The 15,890-nt window shown below is 43.9% G+C and overlaps 1 protein-coding gene across 1 annotated transcript in view; it reads left to right on the top strand.

Moving 5' to 3' along the window:
* Positions 1-1,561: 1,561 nt before the first annotated feature.
* The window catches only part of LOC129712213 (POU domain class 2-associating factor 2-like), a 33,619-nt gene continuing 19,290 nt past the window's right edge, over positions 1,562-15,890 (top strand). Inside the window, exons 1-3 of the mRNA XM_055660471.1 lie at positions 1,562-1,731; positions 2,399-2,502; positions 3,714-3,856. Coding sequence (XP_055516446.1) covers positions 1,562-1,731; positions 2,399-2,502; positions 3,714-3,856 — 417 coding nt within the window. The remainder of the gene's footprint in view (positions 1,732-2,398; positions 2,503-3,713; positions 3,857-15,890) is intronic.

Here is a 15,890-nt window from a genome sequence, read left to right as displayed (position 1 = left end):
GCGGTTACATAACAGAGCGCTCTGTAATCTATGGGCTGTTCCCCAGGAAGTTGCAACTGTTGCCGCAAATCATTAACTCGGTGAAATGGGAACGTTCTTCTTAGAGAAATTCGGCATGTCACCGAATATTAGACGGCACGGTGGCTCAGCAGCGGTAGTGTTGCTGCCATACAGCGCCAGAGACCCAGGTTCGCTATATTTAAGAGGGAGTTAGATGTGGCCCTTGTGGCCAAAGGGATCAGGGGGTATGGAGAGCAGGCAGGTACGGGATACAGAGTTGGATGATCAGCCATGATCATATTGAATGGCGGTGCAGGCTCGAAGGGCCGAATGGCCTACTCCTGCACCTATTTTCTATGTTTCCATGTTTCTATGTTTCTATGTTCGATCCTGACTACAGGTGCTGTCTGTATTGAGGTTGTACCTTCACCCTGTGTCCGCGTGGATTTTCACCAGGGGAAGAAGGTATAGGAAGTACAGGATTTGTCGGTCAATTGGCTTGGTATAAATGTACATTCTCCCCAGTGTGTGTGTAGTATAGCATTGGTCGGCGCGGATTTGGGGGGCCGAAAGGCCTGTTTCCGTGCTGTATCTCTAAACTAAACAAAGACTTGTAAACGCAATATACAGAGATAACACAAAAAACGTGCAAGAAACAATAAATTAAAAACTCCAATACTAATGCAACCAAAAATACTCCTTAGTTCATGGTTGATGTTGTGTGGCACGGTGGCGCAGCAGTAGGGTTGCTGCCTCACAGCGCCAGAGACCCGGGTTCGATCCTGACTACGGGTGCTGTCTGCACGGAGTTTGCACGTTTTCCCCGTGACCGCGTGGGCTTTCTCCAGCTGCTCCTTCCAACATTCCAACATTCCAAAGACGTACAGGTTTGTAAATTGTAAGTTGGCCCTAGTGCGTAGGATAGTGCTAGTGTACGGGGTGATCACTGGTTGGTTTGTAGGTTAATTGAGTTCTTTAAATAATCCCCAGTGTGTAGGATAGCACTAGTGTACTGGTGGTCATTGATTATTGCGGACTCGGTGGGCTGAAGGGCCTGTCTACACACTATATCTCCAAACTAAACTAAACTAAACTAATCGAAACTAAATTAAACTGGTGACAGATACAAAATGCTGGAGTAACTCCACGGGACAGGCAGCATCTCTGGAGAAAAGGAATCGGGGACGTTTCGGGTCGAGACCCTTCTTCAGATTGAAGTAAAGTTCAGACTAAACTGATGTTAAGCAGTGTTCACAAACCTGGTGGCCACAATTCTCAGACTCCTGCATCTTCTTCCCGATGGTGGGAGTCAAATGAGAACATAGACAGGATGATGTGGGTCTTTGTTGATACTGGCCTTCGATTTAAATCAGCATCTGCAGTTCTTTCCTACACATCAAGTCTTTGGGTAATTTTAATGCAGAGATTGACAGGTTCTTGATTAGTACGGGTGTCAAAGATCATGGGGAGAAGGCAGGAGAATGGGATTGAGAGGGAAAGATAGATCAGTCATAACTGGATGGTAGAGTAGACCCGAATGGGATAATTCTTCTGCCATGACATGAATGTGAATGGGTTTGTAAGTCTCAACGCCTCTGCTCAGAATGGGGATGGATCTGACTATAAGACATTTAATGGGGCTTTTGGCTACACAGGGGGGCGTTCCCGAGATGGGCCCATGGGATTAACACCTAGGGTCTGCTTGCAGGACACCTCGTTGTACGCACCAAGGTAAACTATGCATGGCACTCTCAGCTGCAGCACCTCCAGCCTGCAGGTCTCTGGCGTGTGGGAGGAAACCGGAGCACCTGGGGAAAAGCCATGTGGTCATAGGGAGAACATGCAAATCCCGTACAGATGGCACTCGTAGTCTGGATAGAGCCAAGGTCTCTGGCGCTGTAAGGCAGCAACTCTACCGCTGGGCCACTGTGCTACCATCTCAGTACCCTTTAATTGGGAACCTGTGAATAGCCTTTTCACACAGAGGTAGCGGAGGCAGGTACTACAGCAATGTTTAGAAGACATTTGGACAAGTACAAGGATAGGGAACGTTTAGAGGGATATGCGGCATACACAGGCAGGTGGGACTAGTTTAGATGTGGCATCTAGGTCGGCATGGGAAAGTTGGGCCAAAGGGCCTGTTTCCTTTATAGGAAGGGCTGTATGACTGTGACTCTAAGGCACTTCCCCAAATTCGCACAATCGTCTTGACATTAATGCAAGGCAGAAACAAGTCATTTTCATCAAGTTATTGAATCAAATGGAGTTTGTACGTTCTCCCCGTGACCGCGTGGGTTTTCTCTGGGTGCTCCGGTTTCGTCCCACACTCAAAAGACGTACAGGTTTGTGGGTTAATTGGCTTGGTCTAAAGGTAAAGGCCTTTGTTGGTGGCTAACAGTCAAAAGGAGATCAGGGGAATTGTCGCAGGGCTTGAGAATCCATTCGCTGAGGTCGAATTGGAACGCTTCACTTCACTACAAGCCTCAGAAGTGCAGAAGTGGTGTGAGTAGCGAGGGTGAGGAGAGTTGGCCCAAGAGGACAGAGTATTGTTGAGGAAATCGGAAACATTTCTAGCTGGAGAGGTGGAGCTCGAGAAAACAAGATGGCGGCAGAGATGTGTGGCACGGTGGCGCAGCGGTAGAGTTGCTTCCTTACGGTGCCAGAGACCTGGGTTCAATCCTGACTCCAGGTGCTGTCTGTACGGAGTTTGTACGTTCTCCCTGTGATTCCATCTCTGTAATTCTCTGCCATAGAAGGTAGTTGAGGCCAGTTCAACTGACATTACCTACCCGTTACCCACTGTGAATCTCCTACTGATTGGGAACTGGTGAATCTCTGGAACTCTCTGCCATAGAAGGTAGTTGAGGCCAGTTCATTGGCTATATTTAAGAGAGAGTTAGATGTGGCCCTTGTGGCTAAAGGGATCAGTGGGTATGGAGACAAGGCAGGTACAGGATACTGAGTTGGATGATCAGCCATGATCATATTGAATGACGGTGCAGGCTCGAAGGGCCGAATGGCCTACTCCTGCACCTATTTTCTATGTTTCTATGTGATCGCATGGGTTTTTCAGAGATCTTTAGTCTCCTCCCACACTCCAAAGATGTACAGGTTTGCGGGATAAGCTTGGTACAAATGTAAAATTGTCCCTAGTATGTGTAGGGTAGTGTTAATGTGCGGGGATTGCTGGTCGGCGTGGACTCGGTGGGTCGAAGGGCCTGTTTCCGCGTTGTATCTCTAAACTAAACTAAACAAACGCCCTCCTCCACCTACCTCTGTCTCTCTCTTAATCTCGTTCTCTGCCCACAAACAGGTGACTGTGCAAAAGGTGCAGAGCAGGTAATTATATTAGCATGTAAATAAATTTTCGCACCTGGCCTGGATCTGAAGTTTCTATGCAGCATTTGCCCTGCACTGGCCTTCAATCCCCTGGCTTAGTAAGAGATAATTATTCCACCGTTCCCTCTCCTGCTTGACTTCTCATTACCCTTCACTGAAAAATAAGATTACATTTAATCTGAGTTGCGCTGATCACAATTACGTATATTGTCCCCTCTCCAAATAAATTTGCTCCTATATTTGTATGTGTGCACTACATTTGCTTACATCTTTGTTAATGTTTAAATGCTCAATGCCATTTGCAGCCAGTGCCATTCAGAGCAGGATTCCAGAGGGAAAGGGCTCTCAATCATCAATGCATTGAACCATTTCAGATTTCTATTTTATTTTTTACTATTTAACAGTTCCATCGGACCATTCGAGGCGCGTTTATCAGGGTGTTCGTGTCAAGCATACCGTTAAAGATTTGCTGGCAGAGAAAAGGTCACGGCAGACTGGTGGCCCCTTCAAGTACAATGTGAGTATGAGAATGGATGCACTTTCTTTCATTGTACGGTAATGTCTGGGTGAAATCTTTCCGCAAATCTCCTGCTAGCTGCCTGGTTCATTTAAATCTCATATTGGGTGCGTCTAGGTGATAAAACTGGAAGAACACAAAAAGTTAAAACCATCGTCTTAATTTATGAATCCTTAACCTGAAAACATTTGGGGTAACTCGGTGAGACAGGCAGCATATCTGGAGAGAAGGAATGGGTGACGTCTTGGGTCAAGACCCTTCTTCAGGCCTCCAGAGATGCTGCATCTCCCGCAGAGTTACTCCAGCATTTTGTGTCTATCTTCAGTGTAAACCAATCCCTTCCTCCATCCGAAAGCTAGTGATCTCTTTGCTTTATTTCATTTCTGAAGAGTTTGAATATGAGATTACAATCCTGAAGGTGTTTCAAAGTGTTTGTCGGTGTTCCATGAGAGCAGTTAACTAATTGTAGAATTGGTCTGGAGAGAACAGAGATCGTTCAGCCCATCGAGTCCATGCTGATTCCTTATGAAGCTAGTAATGTCAGTTCCAATATCCCACCATCGCTCCCTCAGATCCTTTATCTCCCAAATAACCCGTCCGATACCCTCTCTAAAGGGACGATTGATAGTTTCCACTACTTCACACAGTCAGTTTCACATCTTAAACAAAGAACCCTCACTCCTCCTCACCTATTTTGCAAAATCAAATGAAAAATCAATTAAGATTACATAGTTATAAATCCAAGAATAAGAAGTGAAAGAATGACTTTCAACTAATTTACAAAATACACATTAAATTATAATTTGTATTAAATGTGAACTAAAATATGGTTTAAGTCATAAGATCATAAGTAATAGGAGCAGAATTAGGCCAAATCGGCCCATCAGGTCTACTCTGCCAGTCACTCATGGCTGATCTATCCCTTGTTCCTCTCCTGCCTCCTCCCCATAACCCCTGACACCTATCATATGATAGATAAACTGAAAATTTTAATTGATAAATTAATAATATAATTGGATTGGAAAGGGTGAATAATTATTTTATTTGACCTGCGCAATTGTATATTAGAGATGATAGAAACATAGAAACATAGAAATTAGGTGCAGGAGTAGGCCATTCGGCCCTTCGAGCCTGCACCGCCATTCAATATGATCATGGCTGATCATCCAACTCGGTATCCCGTACCTGCCGGGTAGGTCATAACCAAAGAGTTGACGGACTGTAACTTGAGGTGAAAGTCTCTTAAAAAAAACGCCTCACCGTCAGAGCATTTAAGCAGTTGGAAGGTTTTATCTAGCACCATCTTCTGAGTTCAAGCTTTTGATGAATTAATTTTCATATTTATCACAGCGAGCCTGTGATGCATGCAGTCCCTGTACCAGGAAACCGAGCTTCTCGCAAATGACATTCAAATTTCTCCGTGAAATTTGTTTGCTCCCTCCCAAAGGCCAGTTTACTGGATCAAGATACAGGGTTTGATATGCAAACTTCATGATGATTACTCAGAACAAGAAGGTCAAAATGTTGCCCCAAGGAATTTATATCTCGGGGTCTCTTGCCAATGTTTTATTGTCAGGAGCATGTGGAAATACAGGTTGTTCATGGCACAGATGGATGGCCTCCAACTGTTCCAACTTCCATTCCTTGAGGTACAGCAGGATGGTGATACTGTAATCCTTCAACCCAGGTTGGTGGGTGTATGGAATGAGCTGCCATAGGAGGCAGGTACTATCGTAACGTTTAAAAGGCATTTGTACAGGTACACGATAGGAAATTCTTAATGGGTTGGACAGGCTAGATGCAGGAAGATTATTCCCCATGTTGGGGAAGTCCAGAACTAGGGGTCACAGTTTAAGGATAAGAGGGAAGTCTTTTAGGACCGAGATGAGAAAATCATTTTTCACACAGAGAGTGGTGAATCTGTGGAATTCTCTGCCACAGAGGGTAGTTGAGGCCACAGTTCATTGGCTATATTTAAGAGGGAGTTAGATGTGGCCCTTGTGGCTAAAGGAATCAGGGGGTATGGAGAGAAGGCAGGGATGGGATACTGAGTTGCATGATCAGCCATGATGATATTCGATTGGCGGTGCGGGCTCGAAGGGCCGAATGGCCTAGTCCTGCACCTAGGTTCTATGTTTCTATGTTTCTATGAAAGGTTTAGAGTGATGCAATATGTGCCAAACGTAAGCGGGTGGGGCTAGTGTAAATGTGGCATCTTGGTGAGCATGGGCAAGTTGGGCCGAAGGGCCTGTTTCCGTGCTGTCTTACTCTATGGCATAAGGCACTTCCCCAAATTCACACAGCAGTTTTGCCATTCATGCAATATAGAAACAAGTCATTTTCATCAAGTTATTGAAATATTTAGACAGGTACATGGATAGGACAGGTTTAGAGGGATACGAGGCAAACACAGGCACCTGGGATTAGTGTAGACAGGACATGTTGCCTAGTGTGGGCAAGTTGGGCTGAAGGGCCTGTTTCCACTCTATGACTCTATGACAGTCAGTTAGCTGAAGAAACAGCGGAGCAAAACTTCCATTCCAATCATGACTTTAGAATGCCTCGGAGTGCATCTCAACCATTAAACCAGCTATTCATGTTAGTCCCTCTATCATCGATCTGTACCTGTGGAAGGCTGTATTGTAATCATGTATTGTCTTTCTACTGACTGGTTAGCACGCAACAAAAGCTTTTCACTGTAACGTGGCAATAAACCAACTAAACTAAACTAAACTAAACTAAACTAAACTAAACTAAACTATGGGTAGACGAAAATGCTGGAGAAACTCAACGGGTGAGGCAGCATCTATGGAGCGAAGGAAATAGGCAACGTTTCGGGCCGAAACGTTGCCTATTTCCTTCGCTCCATAGATGCTGCCCCACCCGCTGAGTCTCTCCAGCATTTTGGCCTACCTTCGATTTTCCAGCATCTGCTGTTCCTTCTTAAACTAAACTAAACACCTAGATGGTGGGTGCCTCTAAACTTCGAAAGGGGTGGAAAGCTGAATCACTTTGAAAGAAAGTAAGTTTTAGATTTCTACAGCTGCATTTAGGCCATCCCAAAATACTTTACAACCAATACATTACTTCTGAAGAGTGGCCACTGTTGTAGAGTATGTTGCTATGCCAGATGACTTGTTGTGGGGACAATCAATGTACATAATAAGATGCAACGATATTTCGTTCAGACTTGCATTTGTTGGTGTAACTTTGATCGATGGATTGAACTGGTTTGCACACAGACAACTGTCACAAACGTCCATGCATTTCGTTGTCTCTGTACTGTACACTGCACAATGACAAGAAAGTTTGAATCTGAATCTGAATCTGACAATCCACACATTTTTGGGCTATGGGAAGAAACCGCAGCAAAGGCGTGAGTGTGTTGGCCTCTCCAAGTTGCCCCTAATATGTTGGCAGTGTTTGAAAAAGTTGGCTAGCGTAGAATAACATGGGTTTCTGTTGGGTGCTCCGGTTTCATCCCACAGTCTGAGAGTGTGCAGGTTTGTTGGTTAATTAGCTTTGAGTGTGTAGGGAGTGAATGAGAAAGTGGGATAATCTAGAACTAGTGTGAATGGGTGATCAATGGCTGGCGTGGTCTCAGAGGGTCACAGGTCCTGTTTTCCTGCTGTCTCTCTAAACAAAACTAAACTGAGCTCCCTACTTGCTCGATAGATTCTTAAAGAGGTCAAACCTGCTTTGCCGCCTTAGGTGAATGCAAACAGGACCATGGCAACGGTGGTCAACTGGATAAATGTTGAGTAGTGACCAACATTCATAGAAACATAGAAACATAGAAATTAGGTGCAGGAGTAGGCCATTCGGCCCTTCGAGCCTGCACCGCCATTCAATATGATCATGGCTGATCATCCAACTCAGTATCCCGTACCTGCCTTCTCTCCATACCCTCTGATCCCCTTAGCCACAAGAGCCACATCTAACTCCCTCTTAAATATAGCCAATGAACTGGCCTTGACTACCCTTTCATCTCGTTGAAACAACATTGCAACAAAAATGGTGACATTGCTGTTAATGACAGTTTGTGTGTAAATCGACTGCCATATTTGGTGCATTGATTGAGATAGCAAGAGTTGGAATGGTAATGTAGAGAGGCCGAGGAGGGTGTACGTGGGGAAGGTGTGATGGTTGCGTCCACATGGCGTGTCCAAGGACACGCGTGTGCATGTACACGTGTGCGTTACGTTTGGTCTCCAGTTTTCTTGGACTTGCTTGCCATAGTTTTTACCATCTGTCTGTGTCAAGACCATGTGATTCTTGTATGCAACAATTGTGAGTGGTGGGTAGACAGGACGAGCTGCTGAAGGAGGTAGTTGAGGCAGGTATTATAACAGCATTGAAAAGACACTTTGGGCAGGAGTTTGGATGTGGAAAATGATTGGAGGCATGCGGGCAAACCGGACCAGCTCGGATGGAAGATAGACACAAAATGCTGGAGTAACTCAGCGGGTCAGACAGCATCACTGCAGACAAGGAAGAGGTGAGGTTATGTGTCGAGACCCTTAGATGGGCATCTTTGGCTGGATGGACAAGTTGGCCTGTTTACATCGTATATGACTTTATGTCAATCACTCCATTGTTAAAATAATTCATGTACAGGTATCTTCCACTGCTTAAAATACTGGAGAGGAAACAACTTATCCTCAAACATTGAGGGTCTGGACAAGGAGAACGGTTGTAAGCTCAGGATGTCAGTCCTGACGATATTTGCAACGGCTACTCACATCTGATCACACAGAGTTTTACCAGAATACATCAATTAGAGTGCATTAGCTAGAAGAAGACTTTGGACAAATTTGGATTGTTCGGGACATGGCAGACTCAGGGGAGACCTGATAGAGGTATAAAGAATTATGAGAGGCATAGACAGGGTAGACACTCAGAACCTTTTTGCCAGGGTGGAAATGTCAAAGGCTAGAGGACATAGCTTTAGGTGGAGAGGGGGGAATTGAAAGGAGATTTGAGGGGGAAAGTCTTTTATACCTTGAGTTATGGGTCGCAAGAACACACTGCCAGGAGTGGAGGTGGAGATATATAAGACAGTGGTGTGTAGAGGCTTTTACACAGGCATATCCATATGCAGGGAATGGAGGTATATAGATTATGTGCAGGCAGAGCAAATTAGTTTAACCATAAAAACATAGACAATAGGTGCAGGAGTAGGCCATTCGGCCCTTCGAGCCTGCACCGCCATTCAATATTATCATGGCTAATCATCCAACTCAGTATCCTGTACCTGCCTTCTCTCCGTACCCCCTGATACCTTTAGCCACAAGGGCATTAACTTGGCATTTTGTTTGTGCCAAAGGCTTGTTCCTATGCTGTACTACATTCTACGGTGATTTGCAAATTAATTTAGTTTAGTTTAGAGATACTGAGCAGAAACTGGCCCTTCGGCCCACCGAGTCCGGACCGACCAGCGATCCCCGCACATTGACACAAGCCTATACCCACTAGGGACAATTTTACACTTATACCAAGTATACAAATGATTATCATTGTTTCACCATTAGTGATTCCAACTCCTGCTGTGGCCATTCATCCATTTGCACACAGATTAGTGTTAAATTTTGCCTGACAAAGATTCCAAAAGTAATGATTTTGTTGTGTTAAAGATGCTTTGTAATAATTTTATGTGTGTATAGAAACAGATGCCATATAATAATTTTATTTGATTAAAGATTATACAGGCGGCACGGTGGCGCAGCGGTAGAGTTGCTGCCCCACAGCGCCAGAGTCCCGGGTTCGATCCTGACCACGGGTGCTGCCTGTACGGAGTTTGTACGATCTCCCTGTGATCGCGTGGGTTTTCCCCGGGTGCGTCGGTTTCCTCCCACACTCCAAAGACGTGCAGGTTTGTAGGTTAATTGGCTTCAGCAAAAATTGTAAAGTGTCCCAAGTATGTGTAGGACAATTAGTGTACAGGGATTGCTGGTCGGCACAGACTCGGTGGGCCGAAGGGCCTGTTTATCCAAATTAAACTAAACTAAAAAATACAAACAATTCTCAAATAATTATCTTCGTCATAAAGATCAACAGCTTCGTACTTCGTATGATAAATTCAGAGACTCACTGTGTTTATCTTGTGTTTTGCATATCACCACGATACTGAGAGCTGCCTTTTTCCAGGTAAACCTAGTCATCATGTTGTCTTGTTTTCTTAATTTGTAAACTAATTAGATAACCTCCTCGTTACACTCCTGCTAATTCTCCCGGTGGCTCTCTTTATTAAGAATGTCACACAAGAACCTTGTTGTTTGTGTCGGGGCAGTGTGAGGAGGAAATGCAAGAGATTTTCCAAGTTGCCGTTGGTCTCCAGTTTGGTGTCACTTCTTGGCAATTCCTGTGAAATGTTTGGATAATCAAAAAAAATCATCAGGGCACATTAGAACAGAGAACATAGAACAATACAGTACAGCACTGGGATGGGCCCACAATGTTTGTGCCGACCAGGATGCCAAGTTAAACTGATCTCATCTGCCTGTGTATGATCCATATCTCTCCATTCCCTTCATTTCCATGTGCTTATCTAAAAGCCTCTTAAAATACCACTAACATATCTGCCTCCACCACCACTTTTGGCAATGCGTTCCAGGCACCCTGTGTAAAAAAACTTGCCCTGCTCATCTCCATTAAACTTTCCGCCTCATAGCTCTAAAGTTGAACATTTCTTTCTTTTTTATTTTTTTTATTTTTATTTTTTTTATTAGAAGTACGGTAAATTACAATACTACACAACACATATATCTTAATACATTTTTTGTACCGCTTCATTTTTTTTTTGAGCTTTAAGAAAAAGATAGAAGTAAGGAAAGTAAAGAAAGTGCGCAAGGGTCGTGAAGTGCAAGAGTGTTGGGAAAAGAAAGCCCTTAGAAAAGAAGTTAGAGAGAGTTCCAGAGATTCACCACTCTCTGCGTAAAGTGAGAAAAGTGTGAGACCCCTAGAAAAGAAAGCCTGTCCAAAAAAAGAAAATAGGAACAAATCCCCTCTCAATCGCTAAATTCTAAAGAGTATTTTCTTCATAACAGTCCTGATTAAACTTCCTCAGATTTGGAGAAGTAAGGGTAAAGAAAGTGCGCAACCAACCAAGTCCCTGTTTTTGTACCATTTTCCGCACCTACCCCAAGTCTGTTTTTGGTGTTTTACCAGGTCTTGATACCATTTATTTATTTATTTGTTTATTTAAATTACTATTGCACCTCATACTTGTAATAGGTCCAGAAACATAGACCACGTCTTTTGGAATTGGTCTGCTTTACCTGCTAAGAGGAATCTCATCTCTTGTAATGTTTCAAACATATTTGATATCCACATTTTTATTGTTGGTGTGGGCGCATTTTTCCAGAATTTAATTATAAGCTTTTTTCCCATTATTAGCCCGTAATTAAATAAATTCTTCTGAAACACGTTTAGTTCAGGGTTACCTTCCGATATTCCAAAGATATTCCAACTTCTTTGGAAGTTGAACATGTCTACCTTGGAAAAAGGTTCTGACTCTGTTCCATATCTATGCCTCTCGTAATGTTATGTATAGAGCTGCTTCATGACTTCCAGACTCTTACATTCAATGCCCCTAGCAATGAAGAGAAGCATACCATGCACCTTCTTTACCACCTGTCTAAAATATCTCTATATAGCTGTGAACTGACCAATTTATCCGTGTGTATTTACCAAAGGAAAACACCCCAAGAAACTTCACACCGGCTTACCAAAGAAAACTTCACACATATCAGGACAGGTGATCAGAAACTTGGTCAAATATTGGAGGATATGGTGTATGGGTGGAGACTTCAATCACTTGATGAGATACCATGTTGATAACAGCAGATTGTCCACACAAAGTTCCCGTAACACACCAAACATTGCCCTTCAGGTGTAGGGAGCAACTGCGAATGCAAAGATGGTGGGTCTTATAGATTGGAGGTTTATATTAGTGGGTCAGGCAGCATCTCTGGAGAAGTGGAATAGGTGACGTTTCGTGGTGGAACGTTACCCGTCTGAACAAGGGTCTGACCCGAAACCTTACCTCGTGTCCTCCTGGTGTTGGCCGGGGTAGATGCAGGCGGGCAATGTTCAATATTGAGCTCATCTTCATGTTCAATGTCCACGGGCCATGTTTCATATTGAGTTCTCATTGTATTCCGGCCGGCACCAGCCGCCATCCTCGTCTTTCCCACGAGGTTGAGAGAGCAAAGGGTCTGAGCAGCACCTACATCTCCCTCATCAGTATCCACCAGGTTAGGTGGCAGGCAGCATGGATTCCAAGGAATAGGTGCTGGCTGCCATCTAACCTGTTCGATGCTGATGAGGGAGATGGGTGCTGCTCATTGCTCACAACCTTCTTGAACTTCCTGCTACTAGTATCCATTGTTCTCACCAGTACGGTGAGCAGTATCAACAAGATGGCACTAGAGTGTGTTGCCTCTAGTTGCTGTTCCCAGAGTAAGATCTAACGTCTGATACAATCACTCCACTTTTTTGAATCTCTTTTCTACCTGTAAATCCAGCACCATTTCAATAGACAATAGACAATAGGTGCAGGAGTAGGCCATTTGGCCCTTCGAGTAGGCCATTCGGCCCTTCGAGCCAGCCCCGCCATTCAATATGATCATGGCTGATCATCCCCAATCAGTACCCCATTCCTGCCTTCTCCCCATATCCCCTGACTCCGCTATTTTTAAGAGCCCTATCTAGCTCTCTCTTGAAAGCATCCCGAGAACCTGCCTCCACCGCCCTCTGAGGCAGAGAATTCCACAGACTCACCACCCTCTGTGAGAAAAAGTGTTTCCCCGTCTCCGTTCTAAATGGCTTACTCCTTATTCTTAAACTGTGTGGCCCCTGGTTCTGGACTGCCCCAACATCGGGAACATGTTTCCTGCCTCAAGTGTGTCCAAGCCCTTAACAATCTTACATTTCCATGTGTTCCAATTATATTCTCTCTCTGTCTCTTCCCCTTTCACTCTACCTATTTTGCACTTGAGTTTGACTTGATTGTATTTATGTATAGTATTATCTGATCTGATTGATAGCATGCAAAATAAAGTATTTCCCTGTAACTCGGTACATGTGACACTAACGAATCTAAACCTAAATACTGCTCAATATACTTCTTGCTCCCATCAAACTGATCAGATAAAATTACGCTATTTTGTCAATAGTTAATGTCTGTTTATTTTTGTAGAATATGCTGTTTGGTAGCCTGGCTGTTCCTAGCTTCCTCTGCCATTCATTTTCTATTTGGATCTCAGCCAAGTCTTCAAACCAAATAATCAGTGTTTTTAATCTTAAGTTTCCATACTTTTCCATTGTCCATAATATTTTCCTATTACCAAACTCATCAGGAAGGCCGGCTCCGTGCTGGGGGTGGAGTTGGATTCACGGGAGGTTGGTTTTGGAGGGGAGGATGCTCCTCAAACTGCGGAGCATCCTGGACAATGCAGCTCACCCCCTCCTTGACACACTGGTCAACCTGAGGAGCACCACCAGCAACAGACTGGTTCCACCAAGATGCAGCACAGAACGCCACAGGAGATCCTTCTTCCCTGTGGCTATCAAACTCTACGGCTCCTCTCCCTCTTATGTTGTGGGGTAGACTGAGACTGAGACTGACTCCCCCCCCCTAATCTTTGCACATCCTCAATCCTTTCCACTTGTCACTTTAATTTTATAATTCATGTATTTTGTGTTTATATGACTGTTGGCAGATTAATTTCCCTCCTGGGATAAATAAGGTCATATCGATATCATATCATATTGCATCATTTCCATTTTCTAATTCCTACCTTACGTAGTCTGAAGAAGGGTTCCGATCCAAAATGTCACTCCTTCTTTTTCTCCAGAGATCTGCCTGACCCACTGAGTTACTCTTGCATTTTATGTCCATGCTACCTTATACATATCATCCATCTATCTATCTATCTATCTATCTATCTATCTATCTATCTATCTATCTATCTATCTATCTATCTATCTATCTATCTATCTATCTATCTATCTATCTATCTATCTGTCTATCTGTCTATCTGTCTGTCTATCTATCTATCTGTCTATCTATCTATCTATCTATCTATCTATCTATCTATCTATATATATCTATCTATGTGTGTATTAATATTAAAACTGTGTGCTGTGTGTGTTTCTGCCTGTCTTGTGGTTGCCAGCCTGTGGGTGCCAGCCTTTGATTCGTTGCTACGCCAACACCAGACCCACAAACCCCCAGATTTTTTTCCATTTCGGTAGAGATTTCACTATTCATTCAAAGTATCCACTCCTCATTAAATTTTGTCGTGTTTATGTACACATTTTTAATAAAGTCCTTTCCCCCCCCCACTCACTCATTTTGTCGCCTCCTGCTGGCCAGCGACCATAACGGCGGCTGGCACCCGCCTCTCGCCTCACAAAGACGCCATTTAAAAACAGCCGCACTGCTGAGTGCTCGAATCTTCAATTGGAGGACCACGTCTCCCATGGGGGCTACGGGTAGGGAACGGCTGCGTTGGGGGAGCAGACCCAACGGGTCTGCACTTGGTCTAGTATATATATATTTTGTGTATGAGCGAGGCTCACATGTAATTCACTAATGCAACCCTGTCGCTACCCAGCAGAAAAATGTAGAGATTGGAAGTATTTGTAAGCAGGAACACGAAGAGAAACATTTTGCATTTATATAGCACCTTTATCAAAGTCAAGGTCGGCACGGTGGCACAGCGGTATACTTACTGCCTTACAGCGCCAGAGATCGACGTTCAATCCTGACTACGGGTGCTGTCTGGAGCCACATACATACACAGTTTGTACGTTCTCCCCGTGATCTGCGTGGGTTTTGCCCAAGATATTCAGTTTCTTCCCACACTCCAAAGATGTACAGGTTTGTAGGTTAAGTGGCTTGGTATAATGGTAAAATTGTCCCTAGTGTGTGTAGGGCAGTGTTAATGTGCAGGGATCGCTGGTCAGTGCGGACTCTGTGGGTTGAAGGGCCTGTTTCCACGCTGTATCTCTAAACTAAACTAAACTAAACTAAACTAAAGTGCCCCAAGAAACTTTTCGCTGGGTTATCAGACAAAACTTCACACATAAGAATGTACCAGGGCAGGCGATCAAAAACGTTGTTAAAGTACAATTACTGTACAGCATCTTCATGTAGAGTCTTGTACGGGAATTGGATGAATTTCCACATAAACAATGGCCACTTGGTCTACAATATGCTTTTTAAAAATGATTTTATGATTGGGTTGCAATGTTTTTTTTACAGAGAACAAACAATGAGAAGAATAAAACTTGGCCTCAACGCAGTTAAATCATTTTGTTTAAACCAAGATTAGCCTGAAGATTCTTGGCGAGGTTCCTGTTTGTTAAACTAATGCATGCAACCATGTGCCGTACTTTGGCACGTACATAGAACATAGGACAGTTCGCACAGGAACAGGTCCTTCAGCCACAATATCTGCATCGAACATGTTGCCAAGACCATCTATTATCTGCATGCACAATCCAAATCCCTGCATTCCCTGCAAATCCATAGGCCTATCCAAAAGCCTCTTGGATTCATTTGTAGCCCGTAACAACGCACTTTCTGCAGTAATCAACATGAAGCAAATCTCTTGCAAATGCATTTCATGCGTTTATGCCAACAAGTTAGACATAGAGTCTTACAACAGGGAACAGATCCTTTGGCCCAATTTATCCACACTGACCAAGATGTCTCATTTATGCTGGAGGAAGGAACTGCAGATGCTTGTTTAAACCGGATAGAGACAAAAAGCAGGAGTAACTCAGCGGGACAAGCAGCATCTCTGGAACGAAGGAATGGGTGAGGTTTTGGGTCGAGACCCTTCTAAAGTCTCGACTCGAAATGTCACCCATTCCTTCTCTCCAGAGATGCTGCCTGTCCCGCTGAGTTACTCCAGCTTTTTGTCTCCAGCTACATTTATGCTGGTCCCATTTAGTTGTGTTTGGCCCAAATCCCTCAAAATCTTTCCAATCTAAGTTATTTTAATTTTAGTTTTAGATATACATC

Source organism: Leucoraja erinacea, chromosome 32, assembly GCF_028641065.1.
Source record: "Leucoraja erinacea ecotype New England chromosome 32, Leri_hhj_1, whole genome shotgun sequence".
Classification (NCBI taxonomy): domain Eukaryota; kingdom Metazoa; phylum Chordata; class Chondrichthyes; order Rajiformes; family Rajidae; genus Leucoraja; species Leucoraja erinaceus.
The sequence above is the reverse complement of the archived record's forward strand: the minus strand, read 5'-3'. Positions and strand labels throughout refer to the sequence as shown.